We start from the raw sequence: 27,101 nt of genomic DNA, 5'->3' as shown, positions 1-27,101 counted from the left end.
GACTACATAGTGAATTCCAGGTCAGCCTGGGCTAGAGTGAGACCCTACCTGCAAAAAGGGGAGAGGTGTGTGATGTACCTGGAGTTTGGTCCCTGTCCTGTGGCCCAGGAGTCTGAGCTGGAAGGACAAGATCAGACCCCCTGAGGTGGCAGCAGGGTTAGGAAAAGGTGAGGTGTGGTGGCTGGAGGTGCTTCCCATGCCGGGACATCCTGCAGAGTGGGCCTTTTTTCAAGAGGTGAGGGAAGCCCCTACGGTCTGCAGCCTGCACCTTGACTAAGTCACTACTGCCCACTATGTAGTGGAGTCAGGTTCTCTCTGCCTAAATGTGGAGAGGGGGGGTCTGCGAGGGGCATTTCTTCGGCCTTGGGGATAGCCCTGGCATTGCTGATGTGTGGTCTCACTTGACTTGTCTTTCCATCCTGCAGTGCCAGTGTGAAGCTGCCGCCCAGCTCGGGCAGGCTAGGAGAGAAGCTGCAGAGATACCACACAGCCATAAAGGTAGGCACAGGGCTGTCCCCGAGGGGTGAGGAGCCCTTGAGCCGGCTGGCCAACCCCCCCCCCCCCAACGTATCTCACTGTCACTGTTCAGCAGTTTGTGTCTCTGTTTGCAGAGACGGGAATCTGTCAGGTCTCCAGGCATCTCCACCACCGAGATCTTTGTGGCTCCTGGGCTGGTAGCCAGCAAGAGCCACTTCTTCGAGAAGGGCCTGGTAAGCCAGAGCCACACGGAACCAGCCTTCAGCCACAAGGTGAGGGCCGAAGCCCGGCTGACGGTCTCCGAAGGCTGGACTGTGTCTCAGCAGTGTTAAGCATTGTACTGTCCTGTGTTCATGGTGATAGGACTGCGACTTAACATTTGTATTCCGAGCCCCAGCAGAGCTCCATGGGGTGTGGGCTGTCCCGGGTCACCGGGTATGTGCTGGCCTGACGTGGGTATGGTAAAGAATCTTGTCCCCATTTATCAGGGTCCCCAAACCTTTTCTTTCTTTTTTTTTTTTTTTTTGTTCATTTTTATTTATTTGAGAGTGACAGAGAGAGAGAATGGGCGCGCCAGGGCTTCCAGCCACTGCAAACGAACTCCAGACGCGTGCGCCCCCTTGTGCATCTGGCTAACGTGGGACCTGGGGAACCGAGCCTCGAACCCGGGTCCTTAGGCTTCACAGGCAAGCGCTTAACTGCTAAGCCATCACTCCAGCCCAAACCTTTTCTTTTCTAGGAGAACTTGGAACTGTCAGGGATTGTAGCATCAAGGCTCAAGCTGTGGAAAAGCAGGATCCAGGCATCTGGAGACCAGTCCTCCTAGGTACCCTGCACCCCATGTTTCTCACAGGATCACATGATGGGATCAGGGAAGAGACAGCTCCAAGAGCTCAGGGGCGGGGGGCGGGGGTGGGTGAGAGAGCAGCAGAGAGGAGAGGCGGGCCGGGCCTTTCCCTTCAGGAAAGAGGGCATGCGGAGCCAGCCATGGCCCGGGCACTCCTAAGTCCCCTCCTACCTAAGTCCCCGCACTCCACCTGAGGTGCCTAGTCAGGAGGTGAAGGTGGGCTAGGTGCCTGGCCCTCTGGTTCAGTAAGAGTCCCCCACATACCCACCCATGTGAGCGTAGTAATTGCCAGTGTCATCAGCATGCTGTGTCAGACAGACAGCCGTGTTTGTGTCTTTCCACAATGTCAGAATTTATTGCAGCACAACAAATTCACAAGGAACGGAGGTTTCTCAATGGCACCAATATTCTAGATACTCATGCTCTCATTGATAGCCCTGGCCGAGGCAAACATAGGTTCTTTCCTTTTTCTTCTTATCTATTTTTTTTTGTTGTTGTTGTTTTGTTTTCGAGATAGGGTCTCACTGTAGCCCTGGTTGACCTGGAATTCACTATGCAGTCTCAGGGTGTCCTTGAACTCACAGCGACTCTCCTACCTCTGCCTCCCGAGTGCTGAGTGCTGGGATTAAAGGTGTGCGCCACCACACCACGCCCGGCTCCTACTAATATCATTACATATTACATGGTAACTATATATGGAGAGAGAGAGAATCGCTCCAGAAACTTGGAAAAAGACCATAACAGCTAGGCATAGTGGCACACCCCTTTAATCCCAGCACTTGGGAGGCAGAGGTAGGATTGCCGTGAGTTCGAGGCCACCCTGAGACTACATAGTGAATTCCAGGTCAGCCTGGCCAACAGTGAGACCCTACCTCGAAAAACCAAAAAATCAAGACAAAATAAGTAAATAAATAAAAGGACATGACAGAGTTCAAGGAGTTTCAAACAGGCACGATAGACGGCGCTGACAGGACTCCAGCAGGCGTCTCTCAGAGCAAGAGATGGACTAAAAAAATCCATTGTTTTACACAATATGAAATAACTGAGGATGGATCTCAACAGGCCTCCCGTTACATGGTCCAGATGATCCAGAATTCTCTGTCCCAGCCTGGGGTTGACCAGCACACAAGAACAGCAGGAGCCGGTGCTGGTCATTGATCCACAGCAAGCCGGAAGATTTTTGTGGGTCTCTGTGTGGATGTTGACAGGCAAAAATGCCTTCCTATCAAGAGGTTCCATTCCCCCTCCAGCCCTGGCACCCCTCTTTCCTTGTTATTACTGGCCTTTGCCCTGCAGGTGTGACAAGCCCTGTCAAACAGACCTGCAAGTCGGCATCCTCAAGGGTCCTGCCTCATGCCAGGGCCCTGTCTGCCCTCCAAAGCAGTGTCCCACCACCCTCACTGCCCCTCAGTCCCTTTCTGTACCACTCTGGTTAGGGATCCTGGGGGTCAGGAGCATCAGGGACACTCAGCCAGCTGCTCCCTAGCCCATCCTGGAATGGGGTACACATACATCCTGGCACTTCATGGAGTGAAGTCTAGACACAGCACTGGGGCGTACAGGCATCAGATCTCCATGTCCTGCTCAGGTGACCCCCCAACTTTCTGGTCACTTTCAAGGTCCGAGTGGGGCATTCCTTCAGTTCCAGGCTCACCTGTGTCATCTGCTACCAGCCTGTGCTATAAATGCCAGTGATGTCTCCACACTGAGACCTGGACCCACCCACCTTGGTCCCTGGGGCTAGCTCAGGCCAGCCCGGGAAGGAGTTACATTTGTCACCCAAACCTCTGCTTTAGGCCTCCCTTCCTCCCTCCCTCCCTGTCTTGCTGCCCTAGCCAGGACAGGGCATTTTTGTGTCCCCATTTCCTCCTCGCTCCGACAAAAGCCTGTCCTCAAAGTGTCTAATAAACCCGCTCACCCTCGAACACAAGTGAGGAATGAAGTCCTGGAGATTCATTCCTTTCCGGAGGCTCTGCTTTCCACAGTGACCGGCTGTGAGGAGGGAGGGGGCTCGTTTCTCTAGGAGCCCACTTGCCTCACACTAAGGTACCACCAGTGGTCTGAGCTTGTGGTGTAAGCGCACAGAACTGCCACATACAGTGCCAAGCCTGCCTCCGTCTCAGACTTCCTCCCAGACATGTTCCTCCTACACGGTCTCAATACCAGGAGCCATCCCTACAAGCTTGCAGAATGCTGGGCCATCAGAGAATGCAGGACGAGCCAAACACGCCCTACAAATACCTTAAGGCTGGAGTCTGGAAATGATCTTGTTCTCAATTTTCTAATGATTTTTAATATGTTATTTACTTGAGGGGGGGCCACCAGGACCTCTAGCTACTGCAAAGGAACTCCAAATGCGTACACCAACTTGTGTATCTGGCTTTACGTGGGAAATCAAACCCAGGTCTTTAGGCTTTGTTGGCAGGTGCCTTAACCTCTGGACCATCTCTCCAGCTCATGGTTTTATTTTATTTTATTTATTTATTTATTTATTTATTAGAGAGAGAGAGAGAGAGAGAACGGGCACACCAGGATCTTCAGCTGCTCAAATGAACTCCAGATGCATATGCCACCTTGTGCATCTGGCTTACATGGGTCCTGGAGAATCGAACCTTCATCCTTTGGCTTTACAGGCAATCGCCTTAACCGCTAAGCCATCTCTCCAGCCCCCGATTTTTTTTTTTAATGTGGGTACTGGGAATTGAACTCAAGTCCTCATGCTTGCAAGGCAAGCACTTTACCAGCTGAGCTCTCTCTCCAGCACATTTTCAATCTTTTTAAAAAATTTTTACTAGCATTTTCCATGATTATAAAAAAATATCCCAAGCCGGGCGTGGTGGCGCACGCCTTTAATCCCAGCACTCGGGAGGCAGAGGTAGGAGGATCGCCGTGAGTTCAAGGCCACCCTGAGACTACAGAGTTAATTCCAGGTCAGCCTGGACCAGAGTGAGACCCTACCTCGAAAAACAAAAAAACAAACAAACAAAATATCCCATGGTAATTCCCCCCCCCCCCACGACCTACTTTCCCCTTTACGTTTTCAATCTTTAGAACGTATTCCCAATTGACTACTCTAGTTTCTCCCAGAAACAGCTTGGAGTGAGAAGGCGCAGAGCTCTGGCCATTCCGTCTTCATATTCCAGGGCAACCCCAGGGCTTCTCAGAACATGGCTTATATAAGGGCAGTGCCAGACGGTGGTTCCCCAGGCCTGTGGGGCAGAAGCAGCAGGCCCTGCCCTTGTCTTTGAGACCCTGGGGGAGGCTCCTGTTTGGGGTTTTGTTGGGGGGGAAGTGGAGAGAGCCCTTTGAGCCCACCATGGTTCTGCTTCCCAGTGCCTCTGGGCTTGCTGCCTGCATGAGTGCCCTACTGCAGTGGCCCCTGCCCACAGGAGCCGGAGAAGCAAGCCCTGAACCTGCAGCCGGGGCTGCGGCTTCTGCAAGTGCCCCCACCCACAGTGTGGGTTAATAGAAAACTGGGCAGGGTGGTAGAGGGGCTCAGACCAACCAGAGTTTCAGGAGACCACCCAACTGTTCTCTGTTCCTCCTGGGAACTCCCCCCAACATGATCTTGAATTTCAAGGTTCAAGCAGGTGACCCCCAAGGACCTGTGGGATGCCCATTTCCAGGGAAATATTCTGGCTGATACATTTTTTCCAGCCGCAGAGACTTTTCTTAGGGGCTTATAGGCGCCCCCGCTCCCAGGTAGCAGAGCGGAGCTGTGGATTCAGGACGGTATCGCATCTGCGCCTGCACCCCCTCCCTGGGGCGCCCTTCGGGGGAGACTACCAGGGGTAATGCTGGAGCGCAACTCCACAGCTCTGTCTCCTTTGTATGCATGACCGTGCAAGCTGTAGTGCCAGACTCGAACCAGTAAACAAGGAGACAGGCCACAGAGACATCAGCTGTGGTGAGCCGCAGGTGAGCAAAAGAGGCCTCTTGAAGGATGGAACTTGGAGCACCTAAGTCTCATATCCATTTGCCTGGACCTGCCTCCCTGCCCGGGGCTGCAGGGCTCTCCTGACCTCATAAGTGCCCTGTGCGTCTTCCAGTGCGCAGGCGCCAGCCTCCGCGCTGCGCTTCTTCCAACAGACCGCCTCGGCTTTGCTCCCATCTATGATGCTGGGAGGTGGGTATGTGGTGTGAGGACCCTCCTGTGTCCTGGTGTAAGGACTGGCCTTCTCAGCTAAGTGGTTGCCTTCTAGCTGTCTTGGTGATGCCCCTAGCCTTAGACACTAAGATACCATACTAAGAACCTATCCAGAGCCAGACATGGTGGTGCAGGCTTATAGTCCCTGCACTTTGAAGGAGTTTCAAGAGTTCAAGATCAACTGTAGCTACATGGAGTTCAAGGCCAGGGCAGGCTACAAAAGACTGTCTCAAAAAGCTGGGGGCAGGCTGGAAGGATGGTATTTGCCTACAAAGCCAAAGGACCCTAGTTTGATTTCCCAGGACCCATGTTAGCCATATGCACAAGGGGACACATGCATGTGGAGTTTGCAGTGGCTAGAGGCCCTGGCGCGCCCTTTCTCCATCAGATAAATAAAGCGAGGGGCTTGGGATATGTCTCAATCAAGTGATTGTGCAAGCATGACGACCTGAGTTTGAATCCTCAGACCCCACGTAAGTGCAGGGTGTGTTGGTGCGTGCCTGTAATCCCAGTACTGGGGAGACATTAAAACAGGAGGATTATGCCTAATCAGACAAGCTAAAGCAGTGAGCTCCAGGTTCAGTGAGGGGCCTTGTATTCAAGAAGGTGGAGAGTCACTGAGGAAGACATCCAACAAGAACCGCTGGCCCACCTTTGAGCATGAACCACCTGCATGTGCACCCCACACGTGGGCACCCCACTTACATGCATATGCACATCACACACACAGAAACTACCGGCGTTTCCCAGGATTGATGCTCTATGAGAAGAGATGACCATATTCCTCTCACATCTACCCTGCTCCTTCTCTGGGCAGCCTGGCCCTTTCCTCACCACCTCTCTGTGTCCTTGTTATGTTTCTGCAAGTGTGTGTGTGTGTGTGTGTGTGCGCGCGCGAGCGTGCACGCACAGATACGCAAACCCCATGCGGAGGAGAATATCAAGCATCCTCTATCACTCATCTCCACATTTCCTTGAAACAGCCTCTCACTGAACCTGGAACTGTTGCTTTTGGTCAGACTGGCTGCATAACCTTGGGTCCCTCTCTGGTTTAATCAATAATTATGCGTGCCATGTGGGGCAGTGAACATAAAATGAGTTAATTAACCCATATAAAAATGTCCCCTTGAACTGTGCTGGATACCTGGCACTCATTTAATGATGAAGAACACAAGAACCAGAGAAGTTCCAGTCTGTGAACAAGAGAGGTGGGCTAGACAGCAGACGGCTCATTCACATCACCCACCACCATCATCACCCTTCAGAGCAATGAGGAGGAAGCATACTTAACTATGTTTGCTATCAAATATATGCACTGCATATATTTTTTTCCCAATTAGTTCTTTTGAAAATGAGAATTAAAGCTCAGAGAAGCAAAATGAAACCTCGATTATTATGTCTGATAGGATTTAACTACACTCATTCAATCATGAAATAATACATTTCACTGATTTTGCCGGTGGGAAATCCTGTAGCCTTGAGGGGAATGTTTTCTGAGACATTCCTCTAAGCATCCTGCTCACCTTTGCAGTTCTTAGATAACCAGACCCAGTGTGGACCTGCAAAGTTCTGTTCCCTTATTGCAAACCCCATTGCGGTTTGTCATCTAGAACTGAGTCACAGGAACCCAGGGTGAAGGTGAGCGCCAGGGGAAGTGTCGCAGGCCTTGCCCACAGCTCCCACAATCCAGTCATAAGCCCTCAACTTCTTGGTGAGTCAGTTTTCCAGGGAGATGAAAAAAGCTATCTGACAGCCAGGCATCCCCTCAACACAGGGAAGTAAGAAGGGAAAGTAAAACTGGCATGAGTCTGCAAAACATTGTGGGCAGGGCTGGAGAGAGGCTCAGCCGTTAAAGGTTCTTGTTTGCAAAACCTGATGACGTGGGTTTGATTCCCCAGTACCCATGTAAAGCCACATGCACGAAGTGGTGCATTCATCTGGAGTTTGTTTGCAGCCGCAGGAGGCCCTGGTGTTCTCATTCTCCCCCTCCCTTTCTCTCAAGTAAATAAATGAAAATATTTATTAAAAAACAATCTGGACACTAGATTTCATAATATGGCAGCCACAAATTGGGCTCAAAGCCCATTTTTCTAAGACCCTGAATAAACTCATGCTTTCTACATCTCTGCATGTAATGTGCTCTGAAGATACCCAGTTGGTTGGCCCCGTGGCCACCTAAGAAAGCGTCACATTCAGCGTCTGTGAGGCTGGGAGGAGCTCAGAGCAGCAGTCAGCCCCCGTGCCCGAAGGCGGGGACTCTGGGTATGTGGTCTATCATAGACGCTTACACCCTGCTTCTACTGTGCTGGGCCGTCACATTTGTTATCTGCATTTGCTGCTGGTGGTGATGGTGCGTAAGTTACCTCAGAACTCTGGGCCTTAAAACAAACAAATTGATAATGTGGGTTAAAATTTTAGGAATAGCCTAGCCTGGATGGTTCTGACCTGGGGTCTCTCACATGGTGGCAGGGAAGATGTCAGAGGTGTCAGTCTGGGGAGTAGCCGACTCCGTGATTGGATGGAGCTGTTGAATGTATTTCCAGGTCATCTCACTCACATGGCTGGAAAGTCACCCCTGGCTGCTGGTTCTTGGCCACGTGAACCTTCTCATTAAAGCTGCTCAGGTGTGCTCATGGCATGGCCGTGGGCTTCCCAGGGCCAGTGGCCCAGAGAGATAACAAGACAGAAGCTGTAGTTTTTCAGAAGTCACACTGTCATTTCTTTTTTTTTTTTTATTTTATTTATTTATTAATTATTTGTTTATGTTTTTCTTTTCGAGGTAGGGTTTCACTCTAGCTCAGGCTGACCTGGAACTCACTATGGAGTCTCAGGGTGGCCTAGAACTCACAGCGATCCTCCTACCTCTGCTTCCCAAGTTCTGGGATTAAAGGAGTGAACCACCATGCCCGGCCTTCTTTATTTTATTTTGTTTTAAAAAATTATTCATTTATTTGAGAGAGAGGTGAAGAGACAGAGAAAGAGGAAGAGGCAGATCTAGAGAGCCAATGGGTGAGCCCGGGCCTCTAGTCACTACAAACAAACTCCAGACACATGCACCACCATGTGCATCTTGAGTATGTGGATACTGGGGAATCGAACCTAGGTCCTTAAGGCTTTGCAGGCAAGTGCCTTAACCACTAAGCTGCCTCTCCAGCCTCATACTGTCATTTCCGTAGTGACTTAAACAAGGAGAAAATGCAATGCACACGAGTCACTGGGGTCCCTCTGAAGGACGGGCACCACAGTGGTTATTTTCTCCAAACTTTTGTTCTCTTCTGTGCTACTCACGTTGCTAATTGCCATGACCGAAGACCCAGCCAGGAGCAGCTCAGGGAAGGAAAGAGGTCGTTTGGGCTTAAGTTCCAGGAGCAGAGGCTCTCGCGGTGGGAAGGGCAGGCAGGGTGGCAGGAACAGAAAGCTGGCTGGTCCCACTGTATTCTCAGTCAGGAGCAGAGGATGAACACAAAGGGCGGCCAGGCTATAAAACCTCAAGCTCACCTCCAGTGACCCATTTTCTTCAGCAAGGCTCCGCTTCCTGGGGACCGAGTGTGCAGAGACATGGACCTGTGGAGAACATTGTGCATTCAAACCATAATGAACAAAATCCATTCAGTAAAACGGATTTCACATTCAAGCTACAATTTATTCTGTAAAAATGGAGATGATGATTATTTTGACTTCACAGCAATATGCCCTCATTTAGTCTCTAAAAAAGACTTATTGGATATGTTAGAAGTACTAAATGGCATTAATCAAAAGAGACTTGAAATTGAGCTATAATGCTGGAATTTTTGTAAGTAAGGATATAATTGTGTCAAAATTAAAATCAAGTAATATTTCATAAGGAGGAACTTCATAATGAACTTGAAGGTGCTGGGAGTTTCTCTTCAGACATTAAACAACGTGAAGGAGCTGCCCTCTTGTGGACATCTTGAAAATGCTGTTAAATACGTGGTAATAAATGGGAGCCATGGCTGGTCTACAGGACTTGGGTACCAATTTCAGAGCTGGAGGTCAACCCTGTTTCTCTTTTGAAGAAAAGGAACCTTTACTAGTTTACCTAAGCTCACTTGGAATGACAAGTAAGCGATGGTATGTTTTGTTTATTTTTGTATTTTGAGGTAGGGATTAAAGGCGTGTGCCACCAGGCATGGCAGGGATATTTTTATTGTGAATTGTGAAATTTAACTCAATTGACCTATTTTTACATTTATTTGTGTGTGAGAGAAAGAGAGAGAATGGTGTACCAGGGCCTCCTGCTGCTGCTGCAAATGAACTCTAGATGCATGTGCCACTTTATGCATCTGGCTTTACATAGGTACTGGGGACTTGAACCCAGGCTGTCAGGCTTTGCAGGCAAGTATCTCTAACCACTGAATTAGTTCTCCAGCCCTCAACCAACATGTTTAATGGTGGCATTACCCTCAGCGCTGGGCCTGTGATTACACAACATTTAAAAAATAATTATTTTATTTATTTGCAAAGATAGAGAGAGAGATTGAGAACGGGCACCCCAGAGCTTCTGGCCACCGCAAACTAACTCCAGACACGTGTGCTACTTTGTGCATCTGGCTTTATGTGGGTCCTGGGGAATTGAACCTGGGTCGTTAGGCTTTGCAGGCAAGGGCCTTACATGCTGAGCCGCCTCTCCAGCTCCTGTACAGCATCTTAATGGAATAAAGTAGCTCTTGTTGGGGGCTGGGGAGGAATAGGTTATTGGGGAAAAGGGGACAAGCGAGACTAGAATTTGGTTCTGGCCACAAGTTACTCACCCGATTCAAAGGTGGTTATGCTGCAGCCCAGGTACTTTTCTGGGCTCTGTCCCCAGACTTCCCCAGCCTCAGTGGCTAGGGAACGGGTAGTGGGTGGGAGCAGATCCTCTGAGACCAATGAAAGAAACAACAAAGCCTCCCCTTCGGGGCAGATTTACTTTAGTGTTAATTCCAATAAAAACTGGACAATGCACAAAATCAGTCTTCCTTTTTTTTTAAATTTCACTACATAAAATTTACTATTTTTTAAATAAAAAATGTGTAACACCGACACCTACTTTTGAATCAATTAATTTGTGAGCCCAGTCTCTTGTAGAATACATATTGGCACTGAACCAGTTTAAAGAGATGTAATGGCTAGCTACAAAAAATTTAGTTTTGATTGTATTGCCTCCCATACCTTATGTGTATGCACACATAAAATTATAACTTTTCAAACTTTACATTGAGCACTTTTATAAAAGAAGTACGGTTTTCCACTGCTCTAATTTTTATAAAGGACTTAAAGTTTCAAATAAAGAAAAGAAAATTAAGGTACTAGGATAACTCCGCTGTGTCTTTAACAGCATTTGTACACAGAACAATTTGAGCGGGCATGCAAGCAACTTTTCTTGTTGTAGCATACCTGTGTTTAGGGGCAAATCACACGCATTTTACAGAAAAATCCCAGTATGTACACTGCAATAAGCTCAGAACAATGTTAAAAGGATGAGTGAGGATGGCACACATAAACCTGTTTCCTTATAAATTATTAACTGGAATCCTTTGTTTTTTGGTTCTTTTTTTCTCAATATTTATTAACATTTTTCATGATTATAAAAAATATCCCATGGTAATACCTTCCCTCCCTCCCCGTCCCCCACTTTCCCCTTTGAAATTCCATTCTCCATCATATCCCCTCCCCATCTCAATCAGTCTCTCTTTTATTTTGATGTCATGATCTTCTCCTCCTCTTATGATGGTCTGGTGTAGGTACTGTCAGGCACGGTGAGGTCATGGATATTGAGGCCATTTTGTGTCTAGAGGAGCACGTTGTAAGGAGTCCTACCCTTCCTTTGGCTCTTACATTCTTTCCGCCACTTAACTGGAATTCTTGATCAAGAAATAGGCACAAGGAAATCCAGTTCTTAGGGCTTTGCTCTTTGGAAGAATACCTGTAGGTGGTTTGTTTTTTGGTTTTTTTTTGTTTGTTTGTTTGTTTGTTTGTTTTCCTTTAAGTGATTTTTTAAAACTTTAGCGTCAGGCTGCTGAAGTGCTTGACAGAACTCCTGAATTATTGCTGGAGCCACTTGTAAAGAGGGCAGGTATTCTTATTGGAGACACTGAACACGTTCTGGACCCCATCTGAGATGAATCGTTTTCAGTGTCTCGGCGCATTCAGGAAGCGCCAATACTGTTTGTGCATCTGCCAGCTCAAAGCTTTGTTTTAAAGGCGCTGGGAAACATGCAGGGGCAATGTGCTTATAAACAAGATCAGCAAATCCCACTGGTCCATCTCAGTCTTCCTTTAAAAATAGCTTTATATTTATTTATTTGAGAGAGGGAAAGAGGCAGAGAGGGGGAGAAAGGGAACACCAGGGCCTCCAGCCACTGCAAACAAACTCCAGATGCATGCGCCCCCTTGTGCATCTGGCTTATGTGGGTCCTGGAGAGTTGAACCGAGATCCTTTGGCTTTGCAGGCAAACACCCTAACTGCTAAGCCATCTCTCCAGCCCCCATAGTCTTCCTTGAACTCATCAGAGGGCATGGTTTAGAGGGCAACAGTAGTGTGCATGCAGATAATATTCAGAAGGCTCCAAGGAGAGTGGATGCCAACGCTGGACTGCCTAGAACACAGCATAGAAGGAAGATACGGCCTCCATAGAAGAGAATAAGAATTCAGCTCAAAACTCTTGAAAGTCTGGCGTGGTGGCACAGGCCTTCAATCCCAGCACTGGGGAGGCAAGAGGTAGGAGGATTGCCATGAGTTTGAGGCCACCCTGAGACTACAGAGTGAATTCCAAGTCAGCCTGGACCAGAGACCCTACCTCAAAAAAAAAAAAAAAAAAAAGCTCTTGAGCACTCTAGCTCAAGTAACCCTCTGATCCCTTTCAGTGTATTCAGCACTGTCTCTTTAATTTAAAAAAAAATTATTTTCAAACACAGAGAGTGCACATGTAGGCCCCAGGGCCTCCAGGGGCTGCAAATGAACTCCAGATGCATGTGCCACTGTGCTTCTGGCTTTTCTTTGTTTCTGGGGATTCAAACCTGGGTCGTTGGGCTTTGCAGGCAAGTACCTTACCACTGAGACATCTCTCCAGCCCTGCATTGTCTCTTTAAATAAAATCTCTTACTTGCTTTGCAAACACACACACACACAAATTCAAATAGTAATGGGTTGCTAAAGGTTATGTAAGCATGCAGACCCTGGGTGCTATAGGCAGGTGAGTTTGCACCACTGTCAGATTTCCTTGCCAGGAGGCACAGGTTTGACTCTATAAAACAAAAGCCTGAAACTGCTTCGGCAAGAGGAGGAAACCTTAAGTGCCAGCACTCAAGAGGCCAAGGCAGGATGATTGCAGTTAGAAGCCAACGTGCTACACGGCAAATTTGAGGCTAGTTTTATCAAATTTGTGAGGCCCTGTCTCAAAACAGTAACAACCCAGCAAGCCTTCTGGCTCTTAAGCAACAGGTGAAGACCCACGGTAGTGGAGAAAGGGAAAAGGAAATAGATGAAAGCATCTATCCCTGGAAATTGTCCCGGGTCCACGCATTAGAGATCTACCATAACGAGGGGACAGAATCATTGAGAAAGCCCCGTCACCAAGCTCTGGGGACACAAGCCTGTGAAGACTAAGGCAGGATAGAGACAACGCAGGAATTCTAATCACAGCAACAGAACCCAAGCCCACTAAACTCCTGACTGCTCCCAGCAATGCCCTGCGCTACCTGCCCAGTCGAACTGGGAGGAGGTGTGCCCATGGCTGAGCATAGCTACTAGCTTCCCAGTCACTACTACAGTACATGAGCAGTTGACATCCCATCAAAGCCCCTATGATTCGGGCTGGAGAGATGGCTCAGCAGTTAATGGCATTGCTTGCAAAGCCTGACCGCCTGTGTTCAATTCCCCAGTACCTAAGTAAAGTCAGATGCACAAAGTGGTGCGTGTGCCTGGACTTCGTTTGCAGTGGCAGGAGGCACCAGTGCACCCATTCTCTCTTCTCTTTCTTTTCCCTTGCAAATAAATTTTAAAAAAAATTAAATTTTTTAAATCCATATGACTCAAGAAACAAGGAAAAAGAAAATATAGTCAAGACTCAAAACATAAAAAAAAAAAAACAATCTCAGGGGTGTTAAACAGCAGAGCGTCTTGGAGCTGTGGGACAATTTTGAACAGTCTAATACATGTATACCAGATACATACATGGGATGCCAGAAAAACACAATATAAGCTAAAAGAGGAAATGGGAGCCAGGTGTGGTGGCTCATGTGTATAATCCCAGCACTTAGGAGGCTGATGAAGGAGGATCACGATGAGTTTGAGCCCAGTGTGGGCTACAATGTGAGGTCCAGGTCAGCCTGGGCTACAGTGAGACCTGCCTCAAACAGGGGGGAAAAAATCAAATCAACAAGGAAATGAGGCTAGAAACCCCACTGTTCCTATATTATTGTATATTTTAATTTCATTTCAGCCTAGCAGCTCACTCATAGCTGTACTTCACATGTTTTGTGTGTGTGCTATTTTTTTAAACATCCATTTATTTATTTTCAAGTGGAGAGAGAAAAAGAGAAAGAAGAAAGACAGACAGAATGGGCATGCCAGGGCCTCCAGCCACTGCAATCAAACTTCAGATGCATGTGTCACCTGTGCATCTGGCTTTGTGTGGGCACTGAGAAATCAAACTTGGGTCATTAGGTTTTGCAGGCAAGCACCTTAACTGCTAAGCTATCTCTCCAGCCCTAAAACTTTTTCTTTCTCTGCCAACTTCTATTTTACATATTCCGCTGCTGCGTTATCCCCACCAAACACAGCAGTCCATTACCAATTCAACTTTGCTGAAGTTCTTAGGATATGGGCAGAATGTAGCCAGTCCCTCACACAAACCTCTTCTAGCCTAGTCCTGACAAAGTTCAACTCCAGCTCCCACCCACTCATAAGCTGAGTATCCACAATCGATAGTTCTTTATGTACTTGGCACTTTCAAACTCTCATCAGACTGGACCATCAAACTCTGTTTGTAGCCCTGCAAGATGAAGCCATCCAAAGTTTCAGATCCTTCCATGTCCCTCCCACAATTCAGTTCCGAAAGACCAAAAGCCACACAGCCAGATCTACCAAGTTTGTGTTGTAGTTACCTTCTCGTTATTGGGGCAAAACATCCAACCCAAAGCAGCTTACAGACCCCAGGGGAAGCTTCATTATGGTGGGGAAAGTAGAGGCTGGACATCACGTTAGTAGCTGGCAGAAAGCAGCAAGAGTGAACTGAGCCAACGCAGTCAAGACAAAGCTGGCTGTCGCCTCTCTCACCTGGCTGCCCTCTCTATTCACTCTATTCACTCATATGTTCATCTACTTTGTTTCTCTCTCCTCTGTAGACATTGGAAGTGAGCTGCATCGGCCTTCTAACACGGACTGAAGACCAGTGGCTCGCTAGGACTACAACATTTTTGATTTCATAAAATGCTAGTATTTTTTTTAAAACACATTAAGGCTGGAGAGATGGTTTAGCAGTTAAGGCGCTTGCCTGTGAAAGCGACGCATGTTCAACTCCCTAGATCTCATGGAAGCTGGATGCACAAGGTGTTGCAAGCACAAGGTGCACATGCGCACGAGGTAGTGCGTGCATCTGGAGTCTGATTGCAGTGGCTAGAGGCCCTGGTGCTCCGATTCTCGCTCTCTCATAGAAGCCAGTCCATTGGACTGGCCTCAAATATATATGTGTGTGTGTGTGTGTGAGTGTGTGTGTGTGTGTGTGCGCGTGCGCGCGCAGAAATACAGAAACTGCTGGAAGGAAGAAGGGGTTCAGTGAGAGGGTGACTAGGGTAACAGGGCAAAAGAAGGTAATGGGAGAAACTTAGAAAATGGCTCAGTTTTAAAGGCTCTTGCATACAAAACCCGACTCCCCCACTTCACACACCCAGAAAAGTGGCCCAAGTGTCCAGTGTTCATTATCTTTTTTTTTGGTTTTTCAAGGTAGGGTTTCACTCTAGCTCATGTAGTCTCAGGGTGACCTCAAACTCTCAGTGATCCTCCTACCTCTGCCTCCTGAGTGCTGGGGTTAAAGGCATGTGCCACCACACCAGGCACCATTATCTTTCTTCAAGAGAAAAATTTCCCCATGGTTGGCAATGGAGGCCCCTTCAAGCTGGCCTCTGACTACCTTGAGATTACCTAGTTGTTTTATCAATGCAATAGACAATGGACAATATCAACATCTGTTTGGATAAGATGCCCAGGTTTAATTTTCATATTTCCTGGCACCAACTGTTTTCCCAAGAAAATGGTGAAAAGTGGAATTTCATTTTCATTACTTACTTATTTTAGATTGTTTTTATTGTGTTTGTATGTGTATGATGTGTGTTTGTGGTGGACATACCCATCCTCAGCACATGTGTGGAGGTCTGAGAACAACCTTGGGATATCTGGCCTCTTCTACTTTGCTTGAGAGGGGTTCTCCCTTGTGGGTTTTCTTTTTTTTCAAGGTAGGGTCTTACTCTAGTTCAGGCTGACCTGGAATTCACTATGGAGCCTCAGGGTGGCCTTGAACTCACAGCAATCCTCCTACCTCTGCCTCCCAGTGCTGGGATTAAAGGCGTGCACTACCACACCCGGCTATTGTTTTGTTTTTGCCTTGCTGGTCTGTGAGCTTTTGGATTCTCCTGGCTACTCCTCCCTAGGCACATTAGAATTATAGCCACGTGCACCACTTGGCACCTAACTTTGCATGGATGCTGGGGAATCAAACTCCAGCGGAGAGACTTACAAGCAAGTGCTTTTAACTGCTGAGCCATCTATTTCCCTGCCCTTTATTTTTTGACTTTTGAGACTGGGTCCCTATGTAGCCCAGGCTAGCTGTACAGTTTGGGCAGTCCTCTTGTCTCAGCCTCTCAAGTTTTAGGGTTACTGACAAAAAGTACTATTTTAACTCCAAGAGTGGGTGGGCATGCTGACTCCTGCCTGCAATCCCAACACTACAGAAACATCATTGCAAGTTCAAGACCAAGATAGATAAATAAATAAATAAATTTTGTCTTAATGGAATAAAATCACAAATTGATATTCTAGAGCTCTTAGAGTTAAAAATTTGAATGGGGCATAGTTGTTCAAATGCTTGAATATATGTCTCCACATACACACGTGCACATATGCATTCACACAGTCAAGATATATACTGCTACATAACTACCTATTTGGTTTTTTAAATTTGTTTGTTTTTCTTGAGGTAGAGCCTCGCTCTAGCCCAGGCTGACCTGGAATTCACTATGTAGTCTCCGGGTGATCTCGAACTCATGGTGATCCTCCTACCTCTGCCTTCAGAGTGCTGGGATTAAAGGGATGCGCCTGGCTTCCAAGGTTGTTTCTAAATTCATCTGTTCTGTACTACATCTGCCCCACCCCCGGCCCCACACTAAGAACTGCGACTCTCAGGAGCGCAGGAGAGGAATGCGTGCAGACAGACCAGGTTTCGTGGTGTCATGGGCCTGGTGTGGTGGCTCACACCTTCAATCCCCGCGCTCCCAAGGCAGAGGTAGCAGGACCGCAGTACTAAACTCTGCAAACGCTGTGCTTTACAGTCCGAGGTCACCCAAGTCCACTGGCATGTGCTCATTTCCTGCTTCTGTGGCACTTGGTAATTCTCACAGAATTTCAAACTTCGTTTCCATTATGTCTGCTAGGGTGGCCTGGGATAAATGATCTTGGATGTTACCATTTGCATGAGTTACTTCTTTTTCTTTCTTCTCCTTTTTTGTTTTCTTCCTCGAGGTAGGGTCTTACTCTAGCTCAGGCTGACCTGGAATTCACTCTAGTCTCAGGGTGGCCTTGAACTCACAGCGATCCTCCTACCTCGGCTTCCCAAGGGCTGGGATGCATTAGTTACTTTCTCATTGCTGTGGACAACTTGAGGACAAAAGGGTGTATCCGAGGTCACACTCCGCTGTGGCAGGGCAGGCGTGGTGGCAGGAGCGGGAAGTGGCGCGGGCCACGTGGTACCCTCAGCCACGTGTTTCTCACCTTCGATCAAAAACTCGAAATGACTAAGCTTCATGAGAGGTCAGGTCAAAGGCCGAGGTAGGTTGAAAGCTGAGCCAACCTTTTGCACCAGTTTTCCATGTTATAAAAAAATAAAATAAAATAAAAAAGTTCTTAAGGGAAATTAAAACTGCTATTCACTGAATACATAAAGGATGAAAAAAAGAACCTGTTGCTGACATGAAAAGCTTTAGTGGCCTACACCATTATGACATTCCCTCAAGCTACACCCTAATCCAGAATGAGACCCTAGCTCCCTTCATTTCTGTGAAGGCCAATAGGCAAAATAGCTGCAGAAGAAAAGGTCTAAAATCACAAATATTGGCTCATGAAGCTGAAGCCATCATGAAAATGAAAACAGGGTAGCAGATACTGATGCAGAGGTTGGGACATGCGGTAGACCCAATCATGCTATTAGTGACGATGGTGGACGGACGGCTTCTAAGACGCCACAGAAACTCATCAGCACCTATTCTGAAAACCCTAGGCTGGAGAGATGGCAGTTTGTTTGCAGTGGGTAGAGGCCTTGGCATGCCCATTCCCTCTCTCTCTGCCTCTTGCTCTCTGTCAAATACTTTTTAAAAAAAGAATTATACAAATCCCTGGCTGATATGTAGCTCAGTTGGTATTTAATATGCATGAAGCCCAAGGTTCCATCTCCAACACCACATGAACCAGGCATGGCAATGCATGCCTGGAATCCCAGCACTCGGGAGGTAGAGGCAGGATAAGGGATTTGAGCTACATAGTGAGTTCAAGGAGATCTTGTCTGTGCTCTGTAACAAAGCCTGGATCACACACACAGCCCTTAACTGAACAAAGCGTTTACTGAACATTTTCTCTGTTGAGAACAATGGCTCAAAAAGTTCTTTCCAAAATATTACTGTTCATGATAATATCCTGCATCTCATCTGGGACAGAAATTTCCAAGATTAGTGTTTTCATGTCTACTCACACATGTCCATTCAATAAGCGTGGATCATGAAAATTATTCTTTCAAGTCCTATTATGTCAGAAACACATTTCATCAGACTATTGTTGCCAAAGAATGAGTTTTCTAATGAGTCTGGCAAAGTAAACTGAAAACCTTCTGGAAGGGATTCATCATTCTAGACGTCACTAAAAATTACACTCCTGGTTCGTGGGAGGCCCTGAAACTACATCAACAGCAGTTTGGAAGGTGATTCCAACTGTCATGGATGGCTTGGAGACTTCAGTGGAGCAAGTCATTGCAAGATGTTGTGGAAAGAGCAAGGGGGCTATAATTCAAGACGGATCCCGACGATGTACTATACTGTGCTGAGGTTCTTATGAGAGCAAAACAAGTTTCTTGTGATGCTGTGAGTACTTTAAAAAATAACAGCAAAGGACTGGAGAGATGGCTTAGTGGTTAAGCGCTTGCCTGTGAAGCCTAAGGACCCAGGTTCGAGGCTCGATTCCCCAGGACCCACGTTAGCCAGATGCACAAGGGGGCGCATGCGTCTGGAGTTTGTTTGCAGTGGCTGGAAGCCCTGATGCACCCATTCTCTCTCTGTCTCTCTCTCTCTGCTTGCAAATAAATAAAAAAATAAATTAGAAAAAAAAACAAATTAAAAAAAAACAGCAAAGATTTAGAATGTCATATAAACTTAGTTAACAAAACAGAGGCAGGGCTTAAGAGAAATGGATCCTAATTTTCAAGGAACTTCTACTGTGGATAAAATGCTAGCAAATAGTGCTACATGCTCCAAGGAAACCTTCCACAAGAAGTCAACGCACACAGCAAACTTCACTGCTGTCTTAAGAAGCCGCCACAGGCACCTGACCTGAATTCAACTTCCGCCACCCTGACCAGTCAGCAGCCAGCAACGTCCAGGCAGGCCCTCTCCAGGACAGATCGCCACCCGCTGAAGATATTAGCTTCTTTTCATAGTCCTAGCTAAAGCACATGTTTTCTGTAAAAATATTACTGTACCTTCAAGACTCTGGTAATAGTATAAGCATTAATTTTCATTTGCTTGGGAAACCAATTGTGTGTGTGTGTGTGGCTGACCTGGAATTCATTATGCAATCTCAGGGTGGTCTTGAACTCACTGTGCTCCCCCTACTTCTGCCTCCTCCTGAGTGCCACCATGCTGGGCTTTTCTTTCTTTTTCATGAGAAACCCAAATTTTTGATGTGCTTTATTGTGACATTAGGGATGTGATCTAGAATGTAACAAGGTCTGCCAGGATAGTTCGAATGTAGTAGACTTATTTTTGAAAATTTACTTATTTTAGAGAGAGAGAAAGGGCCTCAGCCACTGCAATAGAACTCAACACACGTGCCTCCTAGTGGTCATGTGCAGCCCTGCACTTGCCTCACCTTTGTGTGTCTGGCTTACGTGGGATCTGGAGAGTTGGACATGGGTCCTTAGGCTTCATAGGCAAGTGTCTTAACCACTAAGCCAGCTCTCCAGCCCAGACTCAAGTATTTTATTAAAAACCTATAACTTGGATCTCCAGCTGCTTGGTTGGAGGAAGCGTCACTGGGGCAGATCCTGGGGTCCAGCCAAAAGGTGTGTTTGGAGGCAAGTCTGGTTTCCAGCTCAAAGATGTGCAGAGAGATCTGAGCTCTGCCCGGGTCTCTGCTGTTTGCTGCAGGTTTTGTGCTTGTTGCTTTTTATGTGTGCTGCCGGTGTTGTCTCTCTGCTTGGATGTATGGAAGCAGTTTCTTCTGCCATTGATGGAACTTCCACCCCTGGATCTGTAAGCGTGAAATAAATTTTTTCCTTCCCTAAACTGTGCCTGGTTTGGATGTTCATCCCAGCAACGTGGAGCTGACTACAATCCCATACTCATCTGTTCCATATTAGACACCATAGTCCTCAAAGAGCAACTATGATTATCATCAGATAAGCCAATTTAAAAAAATGTGGGCTGGAGAGATGGCATAGCAGTTAAGTGCTTGCCTATGAAGCCTGAGGACCCCGGTTTGAGGCTCAATTCCCCAGGACCCACCTTAGCCAGATGCACAAGGGGGTGCATGTATCTGGAGTTTGTTTGCAGTGGCTGGAGGCCCTGACGAGCCCATTCTCTGTCACTTTCAAATAAACAAATAAAAATAAACCAAAAAAAAAAAAAACCATGTACTAAAATCCACTAATCTTTATGGAATTAAGTCTTTTTGGACCTGTATTACCCATTGTTCTTTTTCCCTATCCTGTATCACTTAAAATTTGTTTCTAGGTTAGAGAGATGGCTCGGCAGTTAAGCTGCTTTCCTGCAAATCTCAAGGACCAAGTTCGTTTCCCCAGCACTCATGCAAAGCCAGATGCACAAGATAGCACAAGCATCTAGTTTGTTTGCGGTGACTAGAGGCCCTAGCAGGTGCACCACTTGGGAGGCAGAGGTAGGAAGATTGCTGAGAGTTCAAGGCCATCCTGGGTCTAGAGTGAGTTCCAGGTCAGACTGGGCTACAGAGACCCTACAGGTGTGCAGCTGTGGAAGAGCACACCTGTGACCCCAGCTACTTGGAGAAGGAAAGGGAATTTGAGGCAAGATTGCCAAGATCAAGACCAGCCTGGAGCAACACCCCCCTCCCCCCAGGTAGGGTCTCACTCTAGCCCAGGCTGACCTGGAGTTCACTATGTAGTCTCAGGGTGGCCTTGAAGTCACTGTGATCCTCCTAACTCTGCCTCCAAGTGCTGGGATTAAAGGCGTGTGCCACCATGCCCAGCCTTTTTTTTTTTTTTTTTTTGAGTAGAAATGGAGATATAACTCAGTGGTAGAACTTTCGCTTAGTATGTGTGATGTGCATGTTGAGGCCAGAGGTCACTTTCCCCTTAGTTTTTGACACAAGCTTTTATTGAGCCTGTATCCTCAGTAGCTGGCCCATGAGCCCAGTGGTCTTCCAGCCTCTGCCTGTGCCAGCGCTGGGCTCACAGCTGGGCTGCCACGCCTTTCATGTGGGCACTGAGGAGGCAAACCCAGGCCCGCATGTTTGCGCAGCAAGCACTTTGCTGTCTGAATCATCTCCCCAGCCCCCAAGTGAACTAGTTTTGACTTGTTCTGCTGGTCTTTTTGGTAGTTTCACTGTAAAGGTACTTTTCTGTTCATTCTTTTAGTAAAGTAACTTTCAGATCTAAAACCACTTTGTAGCTTCTTAGTAAAAATATTTTTTTTCCTAAACTTTGAGAAGAATTCAAGGTCATGGAACTTACATAATTCCATTTATTTTAAAGGTTTAAATCCAAGGTATTCTGTGGAGGTTTTGACTTGCATATTCCATTAGCCTTCTCACCATAGGCTCCATCTCCGCAGGGACCCAACACAGGGAGTTTTGGCAAACTTGGTGATGAGCTTCCACAGGTCCTATCCCAGGAATGGGATGCCCTTGGTCCTTCTGCCTTCCTGCCAGCCTCCTCCACTCCCCCATCAGGTCACAGAGCCTCGCTCAGCCGCAGGTGGCCTGCTGCACCAACGGTTAGTGCGGGTTCTCAGGTCGTGGATGCTCGTCTGCTCCATCACACAAACAGGACGTGTCCTGCAGTGCTGGCCGTCTTCACTGTCACCTGCTTGCTGTAAAATGCTCATGAGCTTTTGATTTTGATAGTCACCTGTTATACGGTATACGGGGACATGCATACTGAGACGCTTTCCAGCCTTACCTTATACTTCTGGCTTCATAGGAACCTACCTCCACCGATGGAGCCCATTCTGAATTGTACTTTTTGTTTGGCTTGTCATTAGAAAACTCAACCTTTAAAAAATTTTTATCTATAAACTTTATTTTTATTATTTTTTGGAAAAATGAGCAGGTATAGGCAAGCCAGGGCCTCTTGCCCCAGCAAATAAACTTCAGACTCCTGCACAACTTTGTATGTCTAGCTTTACGTGGACACTGGAGAATCGAATCTGGGCAGACAAGTGTTTCAAAAGCAACCTTTAGTTATTGAACTATCTCCTCAGCCGCTCTGCAGATCACTTACCCCTCCATCCTTGCCTGAAGCCTCCTCTTCCATTCTGTAAACAGTGGTGCATTCACAGTACATCTGACAACTTTTCTGATACCTAAGTGGCATCTTGGGCACATCAACATCTGTATATACTGTCTGGTCCCCACTGGCAACTTGATTCATGACAGGAACCCTCAAACTTGCTCCCTCTTTGGAGTATGCTTTTTTCAAATTGGGTCAAGTTTTGTACCCCCCCCCCCCCCCGGTGGCCATTAAAAGCTAATGTGGTCAGGCATGGTGGTCCTGGTTATAGCACTTGAGAGAATGAGGTAGGATTGCTGTGAGTTCAAAGCCAGCCTGGGACTACAAAATTCCAGGTCAGCTTGGGCTAGCGTGAGACCCTGCTTCAAAAAACAAGTAACAGTAATAAAATAAATAAATAAATAATATACACCCTAAGAGAGTCTGAGTCCCTCATATTTGTCTTCTGAGCCAAACACTCCATAATGCTCCTCCACTTAGCTGGTTCTCTTCCAAGCGTCCGCCCGTAGCGTTGCAGAGTACTTATCACAGGCCCTACAGCCTCGGCATCTTGCCTGGCACTTGATGACGCTGGTTTTAAATGAATGCAGAGGGGATTTTCAGCTCACACTCCCATGAGGCGTAGTAAGAACAGGCTGAAGTCTAAGAGCGGCAGTGACATGATACAGGAGTGATTCTCACCTGAGGAAGAAGTTCCTCTTTGCTTTCATCCTATGACCCTAACGGCCTCTTCAAGAGTAAAGGTCTTCAACCCCTCCAACAGGCCCGCCCATCCCAGCAACTTTATTTTCAGCCTAACCCTGAAGGAAGACAGAAAAGGCAACCGGAAAAATAACTAAAGCTTGGCAAAATACGAGTGGTTTCTTCTAGGATGGAAAGATTAGGGAATTTGTGGTATTTTGCTTACCATCTGACTGGACAACATTATAGAAGGTTTTAGATACTTTTATCAACTCCAGGAGAATTGATCAATTAATTTTAAAACATTAAAATTTTCCTAGCTTTTTATGAAAATATAAAGAGCTGAGCAGAAGAAAATTACATAATTAATATACAAAAGAGATTCCATTTTTAAAATGCCACTGAGAATAAATCTTTCAAATTGATAAGATTTTCTTGAGGCCACAGACTGCACTCATTGGAATATTGCTCTCTGAGCACGTGCACACTCAGGCTTGTTAAATATCTCCTCTTCTGCTTCAGGAGTGAGTTGGATGTTGTCCTTGACTGGAGACAGGGGCTTCTTACAAGGAGGAAGCTTTTCAGAATCTCTGAAAAATATAATCAAATACATTTGTTGGAGATATTATTAGAAAAATGATAACTTACTTGGAAAAAAAGATAGAGCTTATAAATAAGTTAATATCTTCACTGTGTAATATGTATGTTAGTTCACTGTGGAACACATCCGGGTCCCGTGAGTGTACTCAAGAAAGTCTGAGGTACTGCACTGCCACTTCATTTGCACAGACGAGTGCAGCAATGCAGGCTTTCAGTGTGCTCCAGTGTAATATGTTCATGGTGAGCACAAGCCATGTAGTCAAGGCTAAACAAGTACTGTTTAAGTGCAAATGTTCACACCTAATTTCTTTCTTTGTCATGTGAAATAAATGTTGGTGCTCTCAGGAAGAAAGAAAGAGGGAGGGAGGGAGGGGAAGGGAAATGAAGGAAAGAAATTAAGTAATTTTGAGTTATGCTCTTCCTGCTTCCAAAATCACCTTTCAATGTGGTGCCCGCGACACTAGATATATGGGTCTGTGAAGGCAGAGAGTCCGTTTTCCTTAGTGCCCCTTCCAAAGTCTGGTTAATGAACCCAGGGACCAAGGAGATGGCACTGACTGCAAGCATGAACACTACATTCTGACCCCTAGACCACACATAAAAGCCGGAGTTGTGGTTAGCTTTTGAAAATCCCAGCATGCCTTTGGGAGGCAGCAGCAGGAGAATTTCCCAAGAGCTCATGTATTTCCCTGAGAAGGAGCAGCTCCCTCAACTCAGAGCCGCTGTCCCTCAGTGAACTGGGATTCACTCTCCCTCATGAACTGGGATTACAGAAGTGCGTTGACATACTCAGCATTTTTTTAAAGAATTAAAGCTATTTTTTTGGGGGGGTCATTTTTTATTTATTTATTTGAGAGCGACAGACACAGAGAGAAAGACAGATAGAGGGAGAGAGAGAGAATGGGCGCGCCAGGGCCTCCAGTCTCTGCAAACGAACTCCAGACGCGTGTACCCCCTTGTGCATCTGGCTAACGTGGGACCTGGGGAACCGAGCCTCGAACCGGGGTCCTTAGGCTTCACAGGCAAGCGCTTAATCGCTAAGCCATCTCTCCAGCCCAATTAAAGCTATTTTTATTTATTTATTTGGAGAGACAGAATGAGCAAGCATACATGCCAGGTTTTCCTGACAAGGCAAATGAACTCTAGATAAATGCACTACTTTGTGCATCTGGCTTTAGGTGGGTGCTGGGGAATCAAACCCAGGCTGTCAGGCTTTGTAAGAAAGTGCCTTTAATAGCTGAGCCATCACTCCAGTCCCACGCCTAGCATTTTTTACACTGGTCCTTGGAGTCAAACTTGGTGGACTCTGGCCAGAGAAGACCTCACACATACATACCAAGTGCTTTTAACCACTGAGGGATCTCCCAACCCTGGAAACTCACTTTCTATATCCGAAGTTTTTCCAGAGGTCACTGATCTTCACCTGCAGCCCCGGCTTGTTCTCAGCATTGTGGTGGTTCCTCTTTGGGATGCTGGCTGTTTTTCTGCTCAGGCCACTGACTCTGGCAGGCGCCAGGGGCTTGATCTTGGTTGTAGAAAGAGAGTTCACAGAAGTGGATTTATACAGCCCGGGTACCTGGAAGACAAAATTCCCATTTTCTTACTGTTGCTATATTTTTAAAAGATAGGCATCTTCCTATTCGGCCCAAACTGGACCTAACAACTTGCAATCCTCTTGCCTCAGACTTCAGAGTGCTGGGATTACCGATGTGTATGACCATGCTCAACCCTAATTGCCTGTTTTAACACTGCTCTGAAAAAACCAACTACGTTTAGTTAATTTCAAAGTATTCTTTTTGCACTGGGACAGGAAAACACCCCATAAGCAATGTAAAAGCATGTTGTTTATATGTGTCTACTATAGAAATTTTCATAGCTGCAGCAGCAGCAACATGCACCTGACATCAACTTTAAGTTAAAAGAACAGAGAGAAGTGAGTCTTGTCCCCTCCATGCCATGGGGACTGCTGCTACCACGTGGCTGTGGATCACGTCGCTGAGAATCACACCAAACTGGCAGTGTGCAACTTAATGATTCCATGGACTGATATCCTGGTGATTCTCCCACTTCAGTGTGTTTTAAAACTGAATTTTATTTATTTATTTATTTTGGTTTTTTCGAGGTAGGATCTTGCTTTAGCTAGCACAGGCTGACCTGGAATTCACTGCATAGTCTCAGGGTGGCCTCAAACACATGATCCTCCTACCTCTGCCTCCCAAGTACTAGGATTTAAGGCGTGCCCCACCATACCTGGCTTGAATTTTATTTTGAATAAGTTTGTTCTATCACAGTATAAGGGTGGAATATTTTCTTATACCTCTTAATGATAATTTTGCTTCCACTGAAGAGCAGATTTCTGTTACATGGACATTATGGTACCACAGATAATTTGCTGTTGTTTCTTAGGACAGTGAGGAAATATGTAAGCAAAATTTAAAAACTGATTAATATGGCAAAGCAAAAATATGCATTCATGTATTTGCCTACAAGATCTTAGTTGCAATGCTACTTATAGTAGCCTAAAAAAAAAAAAAACCAGTGGGCGATAAATGTTGGTTAGAGAAGCTTCTCTTTTCAGATGGCAGTGACTTTGGGATGACTCAGAAGGCACCATGGTGCTGAGAAGAAGTGACAGAGGAGTGCTCAGCACTACAAGATCTCTATCACACCTTCCAAGGCTCAGGGTCCATTGCAGAAGAGGTGACGGAAAGAATGTAAAAGCCAAAAGAAGAGTAGGACTCCTTACAACATGCTCCCCCAGACACAAAATGTCCTGGATATGCATGACCTCACAGTGCCTGACACTACCTACACAAGACCTTCATAATGGGTAGAAAAGGTCATGATATGAAAATAAAAGAGAGACTGATAGGGGGATGATGGAGAATGGAGGCTCAAAGGAGAAAGTTGGGGGGAAGAAGGGAATTACCATGGGATATTGTTTACAATTATGGAAGTTGTCAATAAAAAATAAAAATTAAAAAAAGGATAATACATCCATCTATATGCACACAATGGCATATTGCAGTTACAAATAATCTTTATGTTAAATACATGCAAAAGATCTTTCATAAATACTGCAAGAGAAAATAGGTTCCAACTAATACCTTAAGCACCTAGACACAAATACTGCTGTAGGAAGTTTGAAAGGGGACACTGAAAAATCAGAATATAGGTATCTTAATCTTTACTTTGCTTGTACTTCTCATTTTTCCAGTAATAAACATGTAGTGTTTCTGAAATTAAAATTTTAATTAAAGAATTGTCTTACCTTTTTTCTCACAAGTGAGTCATTTGAAAACTGAGATAAATGTTGCTTGGCGTTCTGATTACCTTGGCTGTCAAGTGACTTATTACAATCAGATTCCTAGAGTTCCCAGATAAAAAA

General features: G+C 46.3%; 1 protein-coding gene across 1 annotated transcript in view; it reads right to left on the bottom strand.

The window, feature by feature from the left end:
• Positions 1–23,394: 23,394 nt before the first annotated feature.
• Positions 23,395–27,101, bottom strand: part of Exo1 (exonuclease 1) — a 28,817-nt gene continuing 25,110 nt past the window's right edge. The window contains exons 12-14 of the mRNA XM_004653275.2: positions 26,985–27,080; positions 25,096–25,289; positions 23,395–23,703 (exon numbers count right to left, since the gene is read on the bottom strand). Of these exons, the coding sequence (XP_004653332.2) occupies positions 23,568–23,703; positions 25,096–25,289; positions 26,985–27,080 (426 nt within the window). The 3' untranslated portion in view covers positions 23,395–23,567. The remainder of the gene's footprint in view (positions 23,704–25,095; positions 25,290–26,984; positions 27,081–27,101) is intronic.

Source organism: Jaculus jaculus, chromosome 1 (genome assembly GCF_020740685.1).
Source record: "Jaculus jaculus isolate mJacJac1 chromosome 1, mJacJac1.mat.Y.cur, whole genome shotgun sequence".
Taxonomy (NCBI): domain Eukaryota; kingdom Metazoa; phylum Chordata; class Mammalia; order Rodentia; family Dipodidae; genus Jaculus; species Jaculus jaculus.
Note: the sequence above shows the minus strand (reverse complement) of the source record. Positions and strands in the feature narration are given on the sequence as shown.